The sequence below is a fragment of the Amphibalanus amphitrite genome, unplaced genomic scaffold (assembly GCF_019059575.1).
Source record: "Amphibalanus amphitrite isolate SeventyFive unplaced genomic scaffold, NRLGWU_Aamphi_draft 000241F_arrow, whole genome shotgun sequence".
Lineage (NCBI taxonomy): Eukaryota > Metazoa > Arthropoda > Thecostraca > Balanomorpha > Balanidae > Amphibalanus > Amphibalanus amphitrite.
In genome coordinates this window covers 675,738-697,423 of record NW_024881736.1, presented here as the reverse complement: position 1 = coordinate 697,423, position 21,686 = coordinate 675,738, and the positions used below count along the sequence as shown (strand labels likewise).

Genomic DNA, 21,686 nt, shown 5'->3' with positions numbered 1-21,686 from the left:
AGGCACCGGGGCACCGTGCCCCCCTTTATTGAAGCCTGAAGGTGTTCTGCCGCTACTGGTCCAAAAGAAAACTAGGTATATGTATGTATGTACCTATCTATTGTTTCTTTATCAAATTCCGAAATTTTCCAAAGTTTTAGATAACAGTGCTGTAACCTTCTTAATTCTGCCTTTTTTTCTTTAACATCTTTTTCTATCTTCAAAACTGTAGGCGTGACAGCTCTTCCTGCAAGACCTTTTTTGGTCGAAAATGGCAGAACATATTTGTGGCTTATCTATCATAGCCTCTGGAAAAAATATGGCCACAAGGTGTTAAATTGATGTCCGGAGGGATTCCGAACGTTTGGTGACGATATCCGCATGCTTAGGAGATATCGACGAATTAGGAGAGGGGGCCGTTTCGGCCGCCGCCCCCCAACGTGCATAATATGGTTATGGAATAGTTGATGTTGTCAAGCGAGGTTCAACTCATCGAGCATTCGAATTAGAGACGTCAATCGGATATCAACTTTTGGTAGGTACCGATACCAAACCGATGCCAACTTGGTATTCGATATTTTAAGGCTAGTGCACTGAGGTATTTTGTTGGTATTTTGAATCGTCGATAATGTAAGAGACTGTAGGTAAATTTGGTAAAATGTTGGTATTTACCTGATTTTCCCGCTTTGGTTTGGTTTCGGTATTTTCCTATGGCTATTGTTGGTATTTGATTAGTGGTATCGGCATCACGATTTTCCGTACCTAACTGACGTCACTAATTCGAATGTCACCTGTCTTGTATGATGTAGGTACATTGTGCAATGTGCATGGATATAGATATATCTATTGCCGTGTTTACTGGATATCCCTCTCTCAGCCAGGATGGCGCCAGCTCTGTCCGATTCGCCGCTAATGACGCTATTTCACTGGGCCGTAGGATGGCCCGCGGCCGGCCGGAACTCAGCACGAGCCCCGGCCGGCCCGTCCCGCTGCCCCGTCTGTCAGAGCGGTCACATCAGCACTGCTGGCGCCTCCCTGTTACCCGATGCCCGGCACGTGGAGCCGGAGGGATAGGGCGGGCATCGCCTTGGAGAGCAGTCAGGCCGACAGAGTATAAATCTATAGCACAGTAAAATGTATGCCAAGCTTAAAATATATTCGATACCGTATGACGCACTAAATCGAGCACAAAATATGCGCATTACCTATCTGCAGTGCTCCGGGCACCGGGTCAGTGCTCCGGGCACCGGGTCAGTGCTCCGAACACCGCGTCAGTGCTCCGAACACCGCGTCAGTGCTCCGAACACCGCGTCAGTGCTCCGAACACCGCGTCAGTGCTCCGGGCACCGGGTCAGTGCTCCGGGCACCGGGTCAGTGCTCCACGCAACCGGAAGGTGGATGAGCGTTCGGTTGCGAATACACGACATTTGTTTGGACACGGAACAAATAATTAATCCGAGCACTTAGCAAGCAAGTTCGTATCACGTCCCAAGCGGTTGCTCACCTGTCCCATGATGTCGGCCGCCGAGACGTAGTTGCCGATGGCGTAGGAGATGCCGTAGCCGAAGTAGATGCCCCAGGTGAAGATGGACATGGCCATGCCGCGCAGCTGCGGCGGAAACTGGTCCGATATCATGCCGGAGCTTAGTGGCGCGAAACCCGCCTCCCTGCAGGGACACAGGGGACTCAGAGGGCGCGATGCGGCGGGAACGGGCGGGACGCAGCTTTTCAGACAGCGAATAAAGACTCAACCCAACACTTATCTAAATGGTGGTCCTTCTCGAATGGTGCCCTCAAATGCTACAGATCAAACCAACCATACCACAATCAGGGGAGGCCCTGGCCCTGTAGGGGGTTATCAAATTGCTCTCTCGAATTTTTCAATATTTTGAAAATTTTGAAAAACATTTACTTTCAATTACAAAACATTTATATTTTTTTATTTTTTTTCAAGACGTTTTTGATTTTTCGCAAAAACCGGAATACTTGTATGTGATAGAACACACACTGATCAACTACTCTAGCAAGTTTTAGCCCGATATCATCTAAAATAGTCGAGTTATTTGCATCAGGTATTGTCAAAAATTTCACATTAAATATTTTTCAAAATCATTTTTTCAGTACGTATTTGACATCGTACAGATATATAAATGGCACCATCCTGTTCCTCAGCTCAAACTGCATCTGATAGGTAGGCACCTTTTTTGTTGAGAAAATTCATTTTCAAAATTTGACCTTTTCTGACCTGAATGACCTAACCTCTGGTAAATTCAGCTGAAAATGACCTCAAATGACGCAGAAGACATTGTATTCGAAACCTACGAGTAAAATGGACCATAAAACATGCGTCACATGACCGATACATAATATTTAATGTTCGTGACCTAGGATGACCTGGCTTGACCTGAAAAGCTCGAAGTAAAAGTTTGGTACCCTCAGGGTATCTAAGGCATAGGTATAGGTATCAAGGAGTGCGTAAACCAAAAATGAGCCTGATCGGACATGTCAGCCGTCGGTCAGAGCCTAAATTGTGAACAAGCAAAAATGCTGATAACTTTTACTTTGACCTGACCTGTGACGTCATCGGTGACCTCGAGGTCAATGAAAATAAGTTTCATTCGACAGTTTTCCAGGGCTATCAGACGCCGTTTGAATTTTGACGATCGGCCCAGAAGTTTCGGAGATGCACAGTTACTTATTCACCATGTTTTTCTTATTATCAGACATTATTTTCTAACAAAACACTTGAATAAATTCATGATATGAAGCTATTTGTTGTAAAAGACATTTGGTACGAATTTGGTCAAGTTTGGTGCATTGAATCGCCCAGATATCCCGTTGTGAAAACGGCTAGTTTGAGCCAGAGTCAGAGTCGACTACGGATGAAGGCGGCACACCCTTCCCTCCCCCCCCCCCCCCCCCGACTTTATTTTACGATTGCTCAGAACGCTCTGGCCATTGAGAGCTGAAAGTTGACACACCTAGCTTCAGTTCAAGCCGTACATAGGCGTAGGAACAGGGGGGGCCAGGTGGGCAAGTGCCCACCCACTTTTCGAGGTGGGGGGGCCAACCATGTGTTTTGGCCCACCCACTTTTTACTCGAGGCCCCTCGTCTCGATTTGAGAGGACACCTTCCAGAATAAACAAACTCGGTAAAAATAAGTTCCACGAATCCCCACGCACGGACTCCAAGGGGCCGTGATGGATCCAAGGAGGCCCTCTGTTCATACTTGTCAGTCGAAGCCCCTGAGACTGATGGCCTGAGAGGCCCTAGTGGATCTGAGGAGGCCCCAATATCCACACTGGTCTGGGGAGGCCCCTGAAACTGGCGGTCTGGGAGGCCCCTCTATCCACACTAGTCAGAGGTCTGAGACTGGTGGTCTGGGAGGCCCCTCCATCCACACTAGTCAGAAAAGGCCCCTGACACTGGCGGTCTAGCCGAGGCCCCCCACCCTCACTAGTCAGAGGAGGCCCCTCTATCCTCAATAGTCAGAAGAGGCACCTGAGACTGATGGTCTGGGAGGCTTATCCATCTACAATGTAGTCAGAGGAGGCCCCTGAGACTGATGACCTGAGAGGCCCTTATAATCACACCAGGCAGGAGAGGCCCATGAGACTGATGGACTGAGAGGCCCTTCTATTCATACTGGCCACAGGAGACCCCCAAAACTTTCGGTCTGGGAGTTCCCTCAATCCGGCACCAGTCAGAAGAGTCCCCTGAGACTGATGGCCTGGGAAGCCCTTATATTCTCACTAGGCAGAGGAGGCCCCTGAGACTGATGGTATGAGAGGACCTCATATTCACACCAGTCAGAAGAGGCCCCCGAGGCTGATGGCTGTGAGGCCCTTCTGTTCATATAACTGGCCACTGGAGGCCCCTGAAACCGGTGGTCTGGGAGGGCCCTCTATCCAAACAAGTCAGAAGAGGCCCCTGAGACCGATGGTCTGAGAGGCTCTTATATTCATACTGGCCACAAGAGGCCCCTGAGACTGATAGTCAGAGAGGTCCACTCCTAATGAATCTGAGGGGGCCCTCTATCCACATTTACACTTTTCTAGGGAGGCCCCCGAGACTGATGGTCTGAGAGGCCCTTTTATTTATACTGTCCACAGGAGCCCCCTGAGATTAATGGTCTGAGAGGCTATTCTATTTATACTAACCAGAAGAGGCCCCTAGGATTGATGGTCTAACAGGCCCTTCTATTTCTACTAGCCAGAGGAGGCCCATGAGACTGATTGTCTGAGAGGCCCTTCTATTCAAACTAGGCAGATGAGGCCCCTGAGAATGATAGTCCGAAGAGTCATGCGGCGGCAACTGGCCGTGGCCATATTTCGGCTCGGTAGGGCCCCACAGAGCTCATGAGAGCATGTGTGAGCATGTGAGCTCGCATGTGTAGGGGGGGGGGTCGGATGGACCCCCCCCCCATGGTTTTTCGCGAATAACTCGCGTAAAAAGCGGCCGATCGCGACGAAACTTTCAGTACCCTCACATTGATCAATTTTACACCTACCCTGAAAATTTCATGACCCTGAACAAAATGACCTTTGACCTGTGACCTCTTTTCCGAGACCATGTTTGGCCAGAATCGCGATTCTGCGTATGTCGGCTCGCATTAGCCGCGCGTTTGCAAGCTTTTCGTGGTTTCAAACGTTCAAACATGTGACTTGATGTTGCTTCCATGCATTAGGGTGGGTGTCAAGGTCACCTGAAGGTCAGGTCAGGTCATTGACCTTTGGTGACCTCGGGTGACCTCGGTTCACTTTTTCGAGCTGTACATGTTTCTAGGCTAGTTTTTGGAGCTGAATTCGAATTTAGCAACCATTTGAACATTTACGAAGTAGTTTTGGTGCCTTCGTAACATGTTACGAAGCTGTCAGAGGCGGTTGACACGTACTACGAATACCCGTCACGATGCCTACTGGTTGACCTGACCTGACCTGACCCGACCTAGTCTAAATGCTTAGAGACATCATCTGTGGTCAAAACTAACACGATATTCGTGATCAGCACCCCGAAAAACCCCCTAGAAGCCACACTTTACGACTTTCTAACAGGTCCCGATTTTCCCGACTTTGGGTCATTGACCTGACCTGGAAGGTCACCCAATGACCTAGGACCTTAAAATTGGGTATTATCGGCTTCCTCTCGTCACGGGCAACACGCTCGTTTTTTCCGCGAAGCTCTAGCTCGATCAGGGGCCAAACGGCAAGGGGGGGGGGGGTCCAACCGACCCCCCCTACACATTAGAAGCTGGCAAACGCCGCACACATGCGAGGGTTAAGGGCTCCTAAGTAGACACGCTTATCCCCATAAGGGTGCCACGCCGGCTTCTGAAGGCTCCTTGTAGGCATCTAAGGGCCCTTTCCGGCCTCTAACGGCTCCACCCGCCTGTGATGGCTCCACACCAGTGTTTATGAGCGCCACACAGCGGCGCCTTTGAGGGTCATACTAGTGTCTCTTAGGGCCCTATATCGGTGGCTCTGGGGACCCCACACCGGCGCCTCTGTGGGCCACCACACCTGTGCATCTCAAGGCTCTATAGATACATCTAAAGGACCCACACCGACACCTTTGAGGGCCCCACACCAATATCTCGGAGCTCTGAAGGCCCCACACCGGTGACTCTGAGGCACTCTGAGGACTCACCGGCTCCTGAGAGCACCATGTTGATGTCTAACGGCTCCACAAGGCCACTGAAGGCACCACACAAGCTCTCACTGAGCTCTAATGTCCATGTACCGGCCTCTGAGGGATTTAAGCCAGCGCATTCATAGCTCCACACCAGCGATTGTAAGGGCTTCACACTGAAGTATCTGAGGGTTCCACACCGGTGTCTCTAAGGGCCACATACCGGCATCTCTGAGGGCCCCATACCGGCGTCTCCGAGGGTCCACATCTGGCGGGCACCCATCAGCGACTGAAGGTCCCACACTGTCGACTCCCGAGAGCCCCATCTGCGTCTGGGAGCAACATGCCGTCTCTAAGAACCACAGCGGCTCCTCCGTCGAAAGATGGGCGTCTGCATGCCAAAGGGGAGCGGTTCTGAGACAGTAGGGCACCTATACGTGCAATAGAGGAGCGCCCATGAAGCCCATAGGGGCGCCTCAATGCGAAAGAGGGGTGCCTCTGAGGCTTACATAACCGAGTCCGAAGGTTTGTTGTCAATAGTTAAAACACTATTCTTTAGTATATGGGCGTCCACATGCAATAGAGGTCTGCAAATGCAATTGATCAATGTCATGGGGGTGCATTCATAAGAAACAGGGGCGCCGGCATGGCAAAGAGAGGCGCTTTCAAGTGTCCATAAAAGAGACGCCTATGATAAGCGCACATTGTATGCGACAACATTGTATGTCATGTTTCACATTGTATGTGAAATACGACTGTGGGACATAAAGGGATATCTCTGATGACTATACACAGGGCGCTTAGGTATATGCCAAAGAGGGCGCCTACGAAGCTAATGGGGGCACGTGGGAAACGAGGAAGACATTTGTGTAAGGGTTTTCAGGGGTCATGCGCCGTTTGCGGCAAATACATTCTAAAAAAAAAAAAATCGGAGGGGGAATAAGTTTTAAAAATGGTGCGGACTTCCCGCACTAATCGCTTAAGCGGTTACGCCCCTGGGTACATCTGCCCGATCTCAGAAGCTAGATTTGGAGGTCATACTTGAAAGCAGCCAGCAGGACGAGGCAAAAGTTGGAGGCCCCTGAAAATAGGAGGCCCCCTGGAAAAGGAGGCCCCTTGACAGGGTGGCCCACCCACTTTTCATGACGTTCCTACGCCCGTGAAGCCGTATCTGGTGACAGCTACCATTAGTTATTGGTAGGTAAGTCAGTTGAAGATAACGTAATAATAAAGCTTGTGTAAAAGTGCACGTTGGAAGTACGAATAGATAGTGGACAGAACAATGAGGACGAGAACGTTCCAATTCGAAACAGTAGGCCTAATTGCTAAGTGCGTAATATTCCGCTTTTAAAGTTGCACAGTCAGCCCGTCGTCGGTGTTTCAAAAGAATGATCGGCAGCAGGTAGTGATGCAAACCACTCGTATAAGTCGACTGAAAAGTCGCCTGCCGTCGAGATAACCCGGCTCTTCCGTCCTCTTGCCGTCCTGGCTCAGGCGAACAGTTGAACCGGTCCGGTAGCGCCGGGTTGGGCCTCCTGGTAGACGCAACCGAGCACAACGATCTTGGCCCAGCACCAGGGGCGGAGCTTCCTGGGGGAGGGGAAGCTCCGCCCCACCAACTTGGTATTTTGCCCCACCAATAAGCGTTTCGCCCCACCAGCTTAAGTTGATTTCTAAGACTTTGTCGCTTTGCAAATTTATCCTTATCGCATTGAAGAGCTTTGAAATGTCTGTTTAATGCATAATATATCTGTAATGATAGGAATTGATTCAGTGTGGCATTTTATTCAACTTCATAATCGGACATTGTGGGTTTGACGACTTTTTGCCCCACCAGCTTCCCTGGAAAAGCTCCAACCATGCCCAGCACCAAAAGTGTTTATGCTGTTGTTATCGATCTCAGCCTAGCATCTCTCAGAGGCGAACATGAACCTAACAAATTTGCCTGCCTGCCGGTATTAAACAATGGATACGAGATATTTAGGTCGAACTTATCACCGAACTGGCATTACGTTTCCCGGAGATTAGGGCTAATTTCTATCCTTGGGACATACCAACTCATATGCCCCAAGCGGAATAGGAATTTTCGTGCGCCTGTGTTAAAATGAATCGACTCGTGACCTTTTGTTCCTTCGCCGCTTTGTCGGCATGAGTGTCGTTTTGTAAAGGCTTGGTAGGGCCCGGGCCCTACCAATAATTTCATAATTTTAACATTAAGCCTATGGTGGTGCATGGTAAGAATGTCTTTGGTTAACCATTAGAACTCAACCAATAAATCTTGGAAACTGACGTCCGTGGCTGTCGGCCTCATGCTCTGTCGGATATACAATACATAGGATATACCTAAACGAGTGAGTCGGAGAAAAAGAGAGAGAGAGAGAGAGAGAGAGAGAGAGAGAGAGAGAGAGAGAGAGAGAGAGAGAGAGAGCGAGAGCCAGAGCGAGAGCGAGAGCGAGAGAGAGAGAGAGAGAGAGAGAGAGAGAGAGAGAGAGAGAGAGAGAGAGAGAAGGAGAGAGAAGACGTAAGTACCTAATGTAGGTTATTAATCCATCAAATATCTGGATTAGGTACCTAAGCTACAGCTATACAGTATACGAGTACTCTACGTTTAAAACCTTGCCGGACCTATCGAGTATCGGTTTTGGTACAAACGGCCGTAGGACATAAATTATTCCCCTAACCTGATCAGGCATTACACTTCATGGTGGTAGTCTGGCATTGTTCCATGTTATATGAGGCTGGGGTTATTGACAGGTGCGTCGTACTCTCCACACCAGTCGGGTTAGTAGCATGTGCGTCGTACCCTCCACCCCAGTGGAGCGCCGCATCCTGCCGGGCGTGGCGCACCGCCGCGCCGGTCATTGCGCCAGATCCGGTCGGCGCCGGTTCCGACTGCCAAGATCGTCCCGCCGCGCCGGTTCCGATCCGACTGCCGAGATCGTCCCGCCGCGCCGGTTCCGACTGAGCCGCTCGCGCTGCGCAGGATAACCACATCCGCAGCGGCTGTGACCGGCAGGTTATGAGACCGTTAGGCCGGCACCGGGGGCTGCTTTAGGCTAGTGATGCTGGAGTGATAAAATGTTAATCAAAATCGGCCATTGACAGAGCAATCCCAATTTTGCTACGTTCATCGGGAAAGGTAAAGGAACGGAATAAATTCATGAAATTGAAAATGAAAATGAATGAAAAAAATTAAAAATGAATGAACGTAATTCATTAAATGGCAATTGTATTTCCGAATTCCGACTTTGAGCTTTCAAAAACCACTGAGATATACTGCATTGTAAGCTGTAAGCCCAAGACTAGGAAAGTGTTTCTTATTATTGTGGTTCTTATTATTATAGTTATATAATAGTTCTAGACCCTGTATGATGTGATCAGCGTGTCACAGCCTAAACGTTTACTGCATGGAAAAGCTTGGAAAAGATACCTATCCTTATCTTCCACTCGGAGGCATGAAGTCTCTTCGTCTTTACCTATGTCTAACTTCCTCCCGTAGTGATAAGTCAGATGTTGGCAAAGTGTCACCTATTTTATTCGGGTAAATGATTAGAAAACTACATTTTCTTTTAATTTGTTTAATTTTGGGCTACCCTGGGGCATAACAGTTTACAGTATGATCATTAAGTTATTTAAAATACCTATTTTATTAACATATAATAGCCGTTTTCACGAAGGGTTATCTAGCAAATGCACCAAACTTGGCCAAATGTGCGCAAGATCTCTTTTATAAGAAACATCTAGGATTTATTTCACTGTTTTAGGCAATCGAAAATAATGTCTGATGATTTGAAAAGCAGGTATAGGTATAAGCAATGGTGCAACCCAAGCTGATAACTTATAAGAAACACATTGAGTCTAATCTGACCAAATCTGCACCAAATGTGAACCAAATGTATACCAGATAGCTGTCGTGAAAACGGCTAAGAATAATTTTACCAACTACCAAGTGTAACCCGTAACTAAACAATAAAAAGAGACATAAATCTTCCTATTAGTGTCCCCTTCCGATTTCCTACCCTACCGTCTTAAGGAAATATGAATGGAGTAGGAATGTCCAAATATTAATAAAGTTTATTCTAGGTACGCATATGAATGAAATCCGAATTCTTCCTCCATTTTGTTGCACCTATGCAGTTATATTGCATACTATAAGCCCGTTTTCGGCTACGTATCAAGGACAGAACATCAACCTTTAAATCATGATACCTAATTGGTTTTGGCAGCATTCATAAATAATCAGGTATGCAAACTTGATTCCGAAAGGAATGCCCGAAAGGACTCATTGAACCAATCAACGTAATATCATTGAAACTGCCTGTGAATAACATAGGTATAGGCTGCAAAAGGGAACAAGTGACTTCCCAACTGACGTTTTAGCTGAAGGGCTGCGAGATCTCAACATTCGACATACGCCTTGGACATAAATGTCTAGGTGCAAGCTAAAAGAAAATGTGTGCTCAAAAAGTCAAAGAAATCGGTAATAAAAAGACTTTCGCCGTACTAACGGATCAAAAGGCTGCGTTGGGACCGTTGTAGCGGTATTGATTATTGAAGGGCGCGGGCTATTCGGAATTCGGAACATTTCCCTATACCTACTGGACATTATATGCAGTGCTTTGGTCTACTTTGTTATTTTATCTCTATTGTGTTTCAGGCTATTGATAGTCGCCTAGACGACGCGATGTTCAAATAGCGTACGTTGTTCAAAAGGAGACGGTTTCAAAGGTTTTGAGATCTAGCACACCGATAGCTTTTCGTGCTTCGCCTGTCGTTTGAATAATGAATTTCAATTCAACTGAGCCTATCAGTGTTTTTTTTTTTTTTTAGCCGATAACGTTTTCTCTTGGTCTAGCACTTTTACCGAGGAAGTAAGCAAAATGAATCATCATGAGACCCTGTACTTCCCGAACTGCGCTGACTACTGAGCAGCGTTCGACTGAGTTGCGCAGTCGACATTGCGCGGACGTGGCGCCGCGGACCATCCGCGGCCCGCGCTGAATATGTATGGACGCGGGCGGGCCTGGCTCGGACGGCGGGGGGCGGCGGCCGGCGGCGGCGGCGACCTGCCCCCTTTCTCCGCGCGCGCGCCGGCAGGACCGGCGCTGCCGGCGGCGCCGCGGAGGCCGGCTCATTTTGTAACCAGCGCGGATAAAATGCCGCCACCGCGGTGCTCATTGCGTCAGTGCTGCCGCGTTTGCTGCCAGCCGAGGGGCCGCCCGAAGATCTGCCTTCACCGCTCGTCTCGCCGCTGTCATTTGCCGCTGAGCCCGCAGACAGTGCGCACGTCCGTCCGCTGGCCAGCATGCTGTACCTCATCCTCGTGGTGTGCGTGGCCTCGGCAGCCAGAGGTAAGCAGCAGCGGCTACGCTGCAGGGCGGCATTCGATACCTACATGTATGACGTGAGTTAGTTGTGCTTCATGCATCAGTTTGTGTGCCCATACCTATACGAACGTCAATCAGCATAAGGCCACTCGAGGTTACCAAAGGTCGAATTATGCTGCTCGACGGAGGTTATGGGTCTATTAAAGTTTCTGGTCTATATTCAATTAGAAAAAAAAATCAACAAGTTTTTGAACATGTAAAAATCAATGTCCTGCCTTATCGTTAATACAAGTTCCTAGAAGGAGACGATGGCAAATGGTCGTCGTTTTTGGGTTCAGCTTGCTAGAGTAACGCATTGGTGTGAATTACTTAGCCCTTATTCATCATCTAGAACATGCAGATGCGGCCTACCCTTAACAAATGAGTACCTACCTACAAAATGTATGCTAACGATAGCTATAGTAGGCACACCTGCCTCTTATATATCATGGCAATTTGCATGAATTGGTGTATAAATGTAATGCAAGATCAGTAGCGGCGGAACACCTTCAATTAAAGGGGGGGGGGGCACTGCCGACTTTTGGTCTTATTCTTTCCATGCAACGCCCATAGGGCTAATGTTAAAATGTCAAAATCAAAGGGGGGCACGGTGCCCCGGTGCCCTCCCCGTTCCGCCGCCTATGTGCAAGATTAGAACTTAACGAGTTATTGTTGGTGCAATGACAAATAATCATGTGGCTCATCTTATGTACTTACCCAGCTTTCAATAACCTTGATTCATAGGTATGTACTAGGCAAATATTTTATTGGCCTAGTTTTTTTTAGTTATAATGACCTTATTCTTGTAGATTTGAAGAAAAGTTTAACCCGAAAAAAAATATTATCGGATTACCGTAACATATTTGATTTATAATCACTAATCATTCATTTTGTTTCGGTCGGCTTGAACTCATATTGGGGAAACAATTAGGTACCGTAAACCGGGGTGAGTTGATATGGGGTGGTGAGTTGATATAAATTGCTCGAAAAATGTTAAAATGTGTGCTGCTCATCCATTTGTAAACCAATTTTCAGTTTTATTTTTCTGTGAAGTGAAGCAACCAATAAGTGATGCATATAGCTGAGAAAGGCATGCATGTGGTGCAGTGCCTTCTTAACATATTACTTTTTTCAAAGTCCTTTTTTCTTCTGATTTTGAAACTAAGGAAAAGTCCCCACCCTACAGCAAAGACGGTGGATATTCATGAAACAACATGCACTGGGAAAGAAACTACCATCAATTTACTGTTGATCCCAGGTAGTTTTGGGTTTCACCTATAACAACGCTTTTTTATAATTTTAAGAAAAGTGACAGGTGGTGAGTTGATATGCCATCAGGTGGTGAGTTGATATGCATGATAAAAGCTGATACCAGGCTGGTAGGCATGCAAATTAGCATGAAATATGGGTCTGCAGGTAAGACAAAGTCAATTAGACCAACTCTTCTCCTTTTCTTTCCCCACATCATTCCATCAACCCCCAAAAGCTTTAGTTTTTTTTTCTGAATGCTTGAGACGAGGCCTGCTAGTATCACTGATGTTAGTTGTCGGACTTTCGTCCCCGTCTTGAGTTGAGATGTTAGTTTCACAACGTTTCAGCCAGTAACTTCTCCGGCTGTAGTCAAATCTGCCTCGATAGTGGAGTGGTTACAACCGTGGACCATCACCGGGGAAACCCGAGTTCGATTCCCGCGGACTACAGGAGCTTTCGAACTGTTTGACGCGTACGGCGCAACGCCACCAACATCCAGGTCCTTCTGAGGGTCAAAGAACACCTGACGAGTGACGACGGCCGGGGAGTAACTGGCCGAAACGTTGTGAAACTAACATCTCAACTCAAGACGGGGACGAAGGTCCGACAACTAACATCAGTAACCCCAAAGTTTTTTTTCTGTGGACATACCTAACATGCAAAAGGCACAGCACAACTCCCTGTCAAGTCTCAAGATGGGTCCCTACAAGCTACAAAGGAGCACTATAGAACACCTATATTACATACAGATTAAAAAACTGTTATAATTATTCGTAGTTTCGAAAATGACAGAACTGTCATTTCTGTATGGCTAACAGCGCGGGAATTCTGATCTCGTGAAACTGATTAGTTTTCCTGCTTGGCAGTTGCCAACCGAGAATGAGTGACAAAATGAAATGGAACAAACAATATAAAGAAATTGACTGGTGTTTAGCCCTCGCCCGTATTCGTGTTTTGCCAGCGTTTAACGTATAGGGGGGGGGGGGGTCCGTTGGAATCCCATCGTCGTTTGGCCCCTGGTGGAGCTAGAGATTCGCGGAAAAAATGAGCGTGTTGCCTGAGACACGAGGAAGCCGATGATAACCAACTTTAAGGTCCTAGGTCATTGGTTAATCTTCCAGGCCAGGTCAATTACCCAGAACTCGGGAAAATAGGGGGTTATTTGAAGCTCGTAAAGCAAGTTTATTATTTTTTGGCTGTTGCTGATCACGAATGTCATGTTAGTTTTGATCACATATGTCTTCGTACATTTAGGCCAGGTCAGGTCAGGTCAGGTCAACCAGTAGGTGTCCTGCCGGCTATCCATAGAGAGTGTCAAGTGTCAGCTACCACTGACGGTGTCGTAACATGCATGGGTGGAGAACCTGCCCCGGCCACCCCGGCCGTGGCCGGGGTAACTTTCAGCCTACCCCGGCGCGGCCGGGGTAACTTTTCTACTCTTGTACATCCTAAAAGCTGTCTCCATACGAGAAAAGAAAACTCACGCTCTTCGAATGTTGACTCCCATGGGCGTAATATTGCAAATCAGGTAGGTATTTACCATTTACTTAACTTGCCATAATCTCCAACCCTAAGACCCGCGTGTGGTCGCCAATGCCAAGATTGCTCTCACATCCTGTTCAGTTTCGAAATTTTGGCGCGCCTTCGGCGCACTTTTTCAAAACTACTGCTTGACCTCATTGCCTTCAACTGACCTGCCACCAACCGCAACCACACCCGTTTATGAGCGTACCCGTCAGGGTGCTCATAAACACCGAGCGGCCATCATGCTTCGAACTCGGACTGTTGTAACCGGGCCGCGTGCTCTCGCCACGCGGAATCCAACGCTCTAGCAACTGAGCTACGAGACCGGGACCGGTCGATATTCCTGGATCGACTCCCTGTTTGTATTATAAGAGCCGCCCAACATTGAAAAACGCTACGCCCGTGGATGTCAGTGACCTATTTTAGTGCTTTGCTTGGTTCGATCTGTCAATTTCTCTGTAAAGCTTCTACTATGGTGAGTTGTCTTTTTGTAGCTATTTTGAGACACAATAAAAAGCTGAAAACGCAACATTTAGGTACTCAAAATGGCATATGGTTTGGTTTGGGTTCGGTGTGAAATTGGAAGTTTAAGTAAAAAGAAATAATAATTTAAAAGGAAATTGCCTTTTCGATCATTCCAAAAATGTTATGAATAATACGGTGTCGGATACAACGCTCATCCTTGAGCAAACACAGCATCCTATTCCATGCGTCAGAATAGGGGTTTGATGATGACCGTTGAGAACAACGTGAGTATATCGTCTTCCCGCGACTATCGGTCGCCGGCCGGGGTAACTTTTTCAAACATTCTCCACCCATGGTAACATGTTACGAAGGCACTAAACCTACTTCACAAATGATCAAATGCATGTTAAATCCGAGGTCACCAAAGGTCAATGACCTGACCTGACCTTCAGGTGACCTTGACAGTTGACACCCACAATACTGCGTGGGACCAACATCATTTACATGTTTGGACCTTACAATCACAAAAAGACTGGAAATGCGCGGATAATGTGAGCCGACTACGCCAAATCGCGATTCCGGCCAAGCATGGTCTCGAGAATCAGGTCACAAGTCAAAAACCATTTGAGGCAGGGTCATGAAATCTTTAGAACATGTGTAAAATTGATAAACTCGAGAGGTACTGAAAGTTTCGTCGTGATCGGCCGCTTTTTGCGCGAGTTATGTGCGAAAAGCCGAGGTGGTCCGTTCGCCCGCCTATAAGTGCGAGGGTTAATTTTGGCTTTTGATGCCGAATTCTGTTTTATGTCGCTTATTTCACCTTATAGAATACAGTCCGAATTAGATTCGCTTCACTTCACTTCATTAATATTTTGTTGACTACCAGTCAACAAAAGCTCAGAAGTATGTGTATTCTTTCATTTCAATCCATTATCTCTGTCAGAGGCATATCAACCTTGACCCGCAACTGACAATGTGTTTTAATTACAAGAAAATACACTTGTAATTCCAAAATATATTGCCAGTTTTGATACCGTTGGCTTGAGGACACGTGACTAGCCAAGTTCAGAATGTTCTAAGTAAAACTAAGTATCATAAAGCGAAAAAATGATGCTGCTAAAATCAAGCAATTTTGATAGCGCTGTGTTGGACATGATTGCGTTTTCATGAATGTGCGGTCTGCTGCCAAACTACTACCATTTTTCTGATGATTTCTTTTAGGATGTGTTCTCACATCCTTTTTTTAAACACTGGCATTTTATCAACTCACCTCTGAGCTTCTTTAGCCGAGAAATTTTGAAAAATCCAATACCATATCAACTCACCACCCCCCAGGGGGTGAGTTGATATGAACTTTGGCGTTTTAAAAAAGGGGCTTAATATATACATTTTTTTTCATTTTTGCTGATTGCCTCCCCAAGGCATGTGCCATGAAACTGGAACAAAAAGAATTCCGTAAATGAATGCGACTTTTAAAGAAATCTAGAAAAACCTCAAAATCCATATCAACTCACCCCGGTTTACGGTACCTATACCTGCCTTGCAACTTGGTTGCATTTTCGCCAGTAAACGCATAGTGTAGCCATGGGCCATGATTTAAAATGATGTGGTCGAGACAAAATGAGGTTCGAATAAGTTCATTCAAACGTTGTTTAAACGGTGTGCTAAATGATACATTTAAACGATGTGTCCAGATATTTTAAATACCTATACGCAGTCTCTCAAAAGCAAAAATGCTATTCAGAATCAAGTTTTGGTAGAATTCCGAAACAGTCCGAATTCCGAATCAATGACAATTATTTTATAGGAGCTGGAAGCATCTGGAAAGTTTATTTCTGGCTGCAATTTGATTTTTACAATTAATTTTTACCAAAGGAGTGCCGAAATGTACCGTAGCATTTTATAAACATTATATAACGTCATAGCTTTATAAACGTTTTGTGAAAAGCTTATACGGGTCACGGGATGCCATCTACTATCATTTATAATACATTCGTACGTACCTGGAAAACGTCATGAAAGACGGCATTTTTCACTTCCGACATTTCTTCCAATTCCTGCTTGTCGTTTACTCGCCTGTTACGTAAATGCATATAATTATCTATATTTTACCTCCGGTCCTAGAAACGTGTGATTTTGTGACTCTCGTAACTGGTGTTGTTTATGTTTATGGCGCCCATTAGTAAGAACATAATTAGGTACCGAAAATAGGCGTGTTCCCAACGCCTCGCCCTCACTGATGTTTTATACGCCATGGCTCGATTCCTTTTCAAAGAGACTGAAAATTACCTGGAACTTTATCATACTGCCAATGCTTACCGAAATGGACAGATAAATTCCTCCTGGCTATTTCTTGTCAGCTATGATGAATGCGATGATACTTGGCCAGCCATAACAGATAAATAACCATTTCCTTCATGTCAAAGCTCGTTCCCTATTCCTTTTCCAATCGTATCTTGACCAACCTCTCAGATTCGCCCGTCCCTTGCAGCCCGGTTTTTGCAGCACAAGCATGCATATTAACGAGCCCGGTAGGTCTCCGAGATCAGTCGACCCTCGGACACCTTTCAGTTTCGCCAGAGGCACGGGCGCCTTACGCGAGTGGCCTTGACAGGTCCGTGCACTTTTACTTCTGACGCTCACTTTCTACGGGTGACGGGACGCGCGAGCCGCCGAGACGTCGCGTATGCCCGGGGGCGGCGGCCCGACCCTCCGCCAAGACTGTTCAGGGTCAGTGAAACGGCGCGGCGGCGCCCACCCATCGCTGGTCACTGGCGCCTCCCCATCAGCAGCCGGCCGCCGTCATACCTTCAGACAGGCGCCGCCGCCCCACTGCACCGGCAGCCGGGTGACGCAGACCTATCGAACATTCCCATCTACACACGGCCGGCCGCTGCTCCCGGCCTTTATTTTTTGCACGGGGTGGCGCCGCTTCACCCGTTGTCATCGCGACAAGTCGAAAAGTCAGGTCAACCTGCTCTGAGTGAGCATCTATTTTTACAGCACCTACCTACCTAATTTACGATATTCCTTGAACTATTACCAACATACCGGCTACATTATGCACATAATTATACGCGTTTCACATGCTAATGTGTAATTCCTGAGATTCAATGTGGTTCATCAATGGTTCCTGTGCGAGCTTCATGTCTATCATAGTTGTTAACTGAAATTTTACATGACCTCAAATGACCTTATTACCGCCATATATGACTAATCACGCACGGTCTAAAATGCCAGACCATGAAAAATTACTATTCAATGTGATTGAGATAGGCAATGTGATTGAGATAGGGTAATGATGAACTCGGCGAAACTCGCCGCTTAATTAAGTTTCTAACTATCTTTAGTCCCCTCTCTTCATTTAAAAGGATGAGTTTACGTGACCGACCTGACCTCACGTGACCCTTATGAAAACTCCGATAGCTATCTATATTATACACAAATTGTTAAGGGCTAGGAATTTTATGTGCTTTGCTAACCTACTTATCAGTATAGTCATAAACGATTTTATCGTTTCGTTTTATCGTTTTTGAACGTTTTAACGTTTTATGTTTAACATTGTAGCGATTTTGAACGATTCGATTCGATTTTTTTTTTTAAGTGAAACCGTCGACAATTTTAACGATTTCAGCTTTTTTTAAATCGGTAATGATCTTGCAACAGTGAACTTCTAAGAAAATATATTTCCCAAGTCTTCACACCGGCGCGACGGCAGGCATAACAACTGAAAACGACATATACGACTGGCCACAAACGGTTACCCATCAAGAACAGCTAGCCACTTTTTGCTAATTAAGTACAGGCTGGCGGCGAAGGATCCGAAATCCCTTCAAATCACCGTTCTCTCGGTCACCCAGCGTTAAACGGACGGTGTTTCTGCCCACAGCACAAGACGAGCTGCTGTTTGCGTGTCCCGAGTCGTACGGCGACTACGAGGATGCCGAGTACTGCGACTACTTCTGGCGCTGCAACCGCGGCGAGGCCGAGCCCATGGAGTGCCAGGACGGACACGCGTTCGACCCGCGCCTCAGCGGCAACATCTACCCCTGCGACTACGCCTTCAAAGTGAACTGCACCGGACGCGAGCAGCTCCGTAAGTGAAAACTGCATCTGGCTCTATGGGGAAGCGCATGCCGTGTTTCTTTTTCATTTATATATGTACTTTATTCACAAGTGAGATGTGCAGGCAGACCCGATGTTCATCGAGCAGCCTTGTTTGGGAGGGAACATTGAGCGTATGTTACCGTCTCTGCTATGCCAATCTTTGGGAATATTAATCGACTGTTGCCGTCTCTGATGTGCTAACATCGTTCCGTCTGTGTGCACGCAGAGCCGGCCATTCCCGGAATCGACCCGGAGTGTCCGAACCAGCACGGCATCTTCCCGGACCCGGAGCTGTGCAACGTCTACTACGTCTGCAAGGACGGCGTGGCCACGCGCACCACCTGCGCGTCCGGCCTGCACTTCCACATCGAGAGCCGCCAGTGCCTGTGGCCCGAGGCGGCCGGCCGCGGCGACTGCGAGTCCAGGGAGAGTGAGTAACGAATAACGAGGAGATATTTAAAAACAAATGGGGGAGGTCGAATCACCGTCTTTTCCATGATCCGACAAGGATCTTTGAGGGTCATGCCTTATCATTCAGCATAGCTTTTGCGAACCACTAAAAGGACAATAAAAAGGAAGGCGTTAAAAGGCCTCCACACCATTTATGGAAGGCGTTGACTGTCGTTCGGAAGAAGTAGCTAGGGTCGGGCGTTGTCAAATGAGGTAAAGCAGCAACCCGAGACCCGTGACCCGACCCCATACCAGAGCTGACGGCCGCCTCCCCCGCTGCAGAGATCGGCGACTTCTCGTGCCCGCTGGACGCCACCAAGGCGGTGGACGCCAACGGCAACTGGGACAACAACCCGACCTACCTGCACCCGGAGGACTGCCGGCTGTTCTACGTGTGTCTGAACGGCATTACGCCGCAGCTGGGCGGCTGCCCCGTCGGCACCGTCTTCAACGACATCACGCGCAAGTGCGACGACCCCATCAACGTGCCCGGATGGTGAGTCAGCCGGAAAGTGGTCCCCGAGGGCGGGGGGGGGGGGGGGACTGGTGTCATATTATACTAAAATGCACACATTATCGCGTGGGCAATTAATTGTCAGTTCTCTAGGGATAATGTGACAGTGACCATTCTCATTCTCATTCTCATTGAACATTATCAATAGCCGCTCTGCGTCGTACAGGCATGAAAACACCGATTGCAATGCAAGATTAGATTATCGACAATGCTTAAGAATCGTTGAATTGCACCCTTATTGCCTCGTTACACCCTCAATTGACCTTCACTGACGCCTTGTGTGTGTTCTGTTTCAGTGAGAACTATTACGAGCCTCTTCCCGAGGAGGAGCTGGCATGAGGCTGTGTCAGCCCCCACACAAACTCACTCGCGCGTGCCACGCCCACTCCTTGTGGCAAAATGTTAGACCGAACGGTCTATGACCGTTTCGCCTGCGTACTTTCAATGAATCATCAGGTAAAATAGTAAACACCAGTGTACAAGTTTGACGCGAACCCTGCATGCTTCTTGTATTACCTAATGTTGCATGTATTCGTGATGCATCGCTTTGTGCGTTAGAACTGTGTACTGCCTGAATCAAAAAATTGTTTGTGTTATACGAATTCGTCCACTTGCGATGCAGTTGTGATGTCGCGTGTTGCGTGATGATTGTTTGAATAAAAAGTATTGGAATGAAATATCGCATTTTATGTGGTATCTACCATATTGCGACGATTGAAAAGAACGTAGCTAAGCGTAGCGAATAGCCATTAAATGTCTCCAGTCTTTTTTCGACGATACCGTTTGAAAAAGACATGCTAGAACGATGAAAATACAGACCTACGAAACGGATCGACTGCCATGCCACCGAACTCACTTTGATAATAATGGGTCGGATTATTTAAGTTGACATTTTAGTGTCAAATTGTAGTTAATTCGACGCGTCTGGACGAGGAAGATACGATGCCGGTGAAATTGATGTGAAGTTTTGAGTGAAAAGTTATTGCAGATAAATATTTTCCCCACAAACGTCAACTTCGACAGCTATTGCACTCTCGAGCCTAAACTGTTAACCTAAGGCCGTAAGGCGTAATCTGAGGACATTATTAACCCGCACCCCGCTAGGGCTCCTATAGATTTCCACGCCCTGCTTGCTGGGGGGAGGTGTTTGAACATCCCTTCCCTCTAACTCGGCCCCTGGGCCACGTAGCGATACGCGGTAAGCGGTGTTTAGAGGAGAATTAAAATTCATGACGGAATAACCTCAGTCATTTTTCAGGTCAGGTCAAAGGTCAGGTCGCCAAAGCAAAGGTCGCCAAAGATCAAGTTTCGCCTATTTCAATATTTTTTTTCACAAATCGGCGCATGTAATTCGAAAATGAATGAAGCTATATCGCCGCGGAGAAAGATATTCGAAAGCACTGTTGAAGCTCTTTCTCAATCATATACCTAACAGTTTTGAGTACCTAATTTGACCACACGTCAACTGTTCAACTGCAGAGGACAGAGGGCAGAAACTGTAGACGTTGACAGTTTTTTGCTTTGACTGCTTTTTTGCAATAACTTTTCACTCAAAAATTGCATATTAATTTTACCAGTATCGTATTTCTCTTGTCGAGACGCGTTGTAGGTAATGCATTATAATTTAACCTAAAGTTCAACTTCAAATTTGACCAGAAGTCAAGGCCATGACCTGGCCGGAGTATGTTCTATTGGATATCAGTTCTGTCAATCCGTAACGTGAAGCTGAATAAAAAAAGCTATTGTCGAAAAACTGTTGCGGATATTTCATGACCTGAGAAGACCTCAAGGACATAAAGAGGGGTCACAGGTGCAATTTTCCGATTCAATGTTTCGTGTTTATCTGCAACCAGAGAAATTCTGAGATAGGTATAGGTAGGTACGTAACATAATGCCTACATATTGTTGCCTCTATCAATTGCTGAAAGTTTCAAATCAATTGGTCAATCGGCGTAACCATGTGTAGCTATGCCAAACATTGGAACTTTACCTGACGTACGGTCACTTGAGGTAACCTGGTGACCTGACCTCAACGGCCTGGTTAGATTTTTTCGTAACATGTGCAGAAAAGATTGACCTCTGGTGACCTGACCTAGACATGATCTGGAAACTTTTTTCACTTTTGATGCCCTTTCGAGCGTCGCTCACCGCGTGTCGCTACGTGGCCCAGGAGACGAGTTAGAACGGTTCACGCCCCCCCCCCCCCCTCCTCCCCTAGCAGAGCTTGGAAGTTCAGAGGCCCAGCTGGGCACAGCCTACAACATACGTCATTGAAAGCCACGGTTTCTCTACCATTACTTCAAATAATGTTGAATGAACAAAATCAAACGGTGCCATAGCTGTATTTCGTCTGCCCACCACAACGGTGCCATAGCTGATATGGATGGAAGCTGCTCAACGA

The 21,686-nt window shown here is 47.0% G+C and overlaps 1 protein-coding gene across 1 annotated transcript; it reads left to right on the top strand.

The window, feature by feature from the left end:
* The first annotated feature begins 10,660 nt into the window (after window positions 1-10,660).
* Window positions 10,661-19,962, top strand: LOC122386145 (protein obstructor-E-like). Its single transcript, XM_043375055.1, has 5 exons — window positions 10,661-10,959; window positions 18,104-18,310; window positions 18,548-18,751; window positions 19,054-19,267; window positions 19,582-19,962. Exons 1-5 carry the CDS (start codon window positions 10,914-10,916, stop codon window positions 19,622-19,624), a joined length of 714 nt encoding a protein of 237 aa, XP_043230990.1. The 5' UTR covers window positions 10,661-10,913; the 3' UTR covers window positions 19,625-19,962.
* The last annotated feature ends 1,724 nt before the right edge of the window (window positions 19,963-21,686 follow it).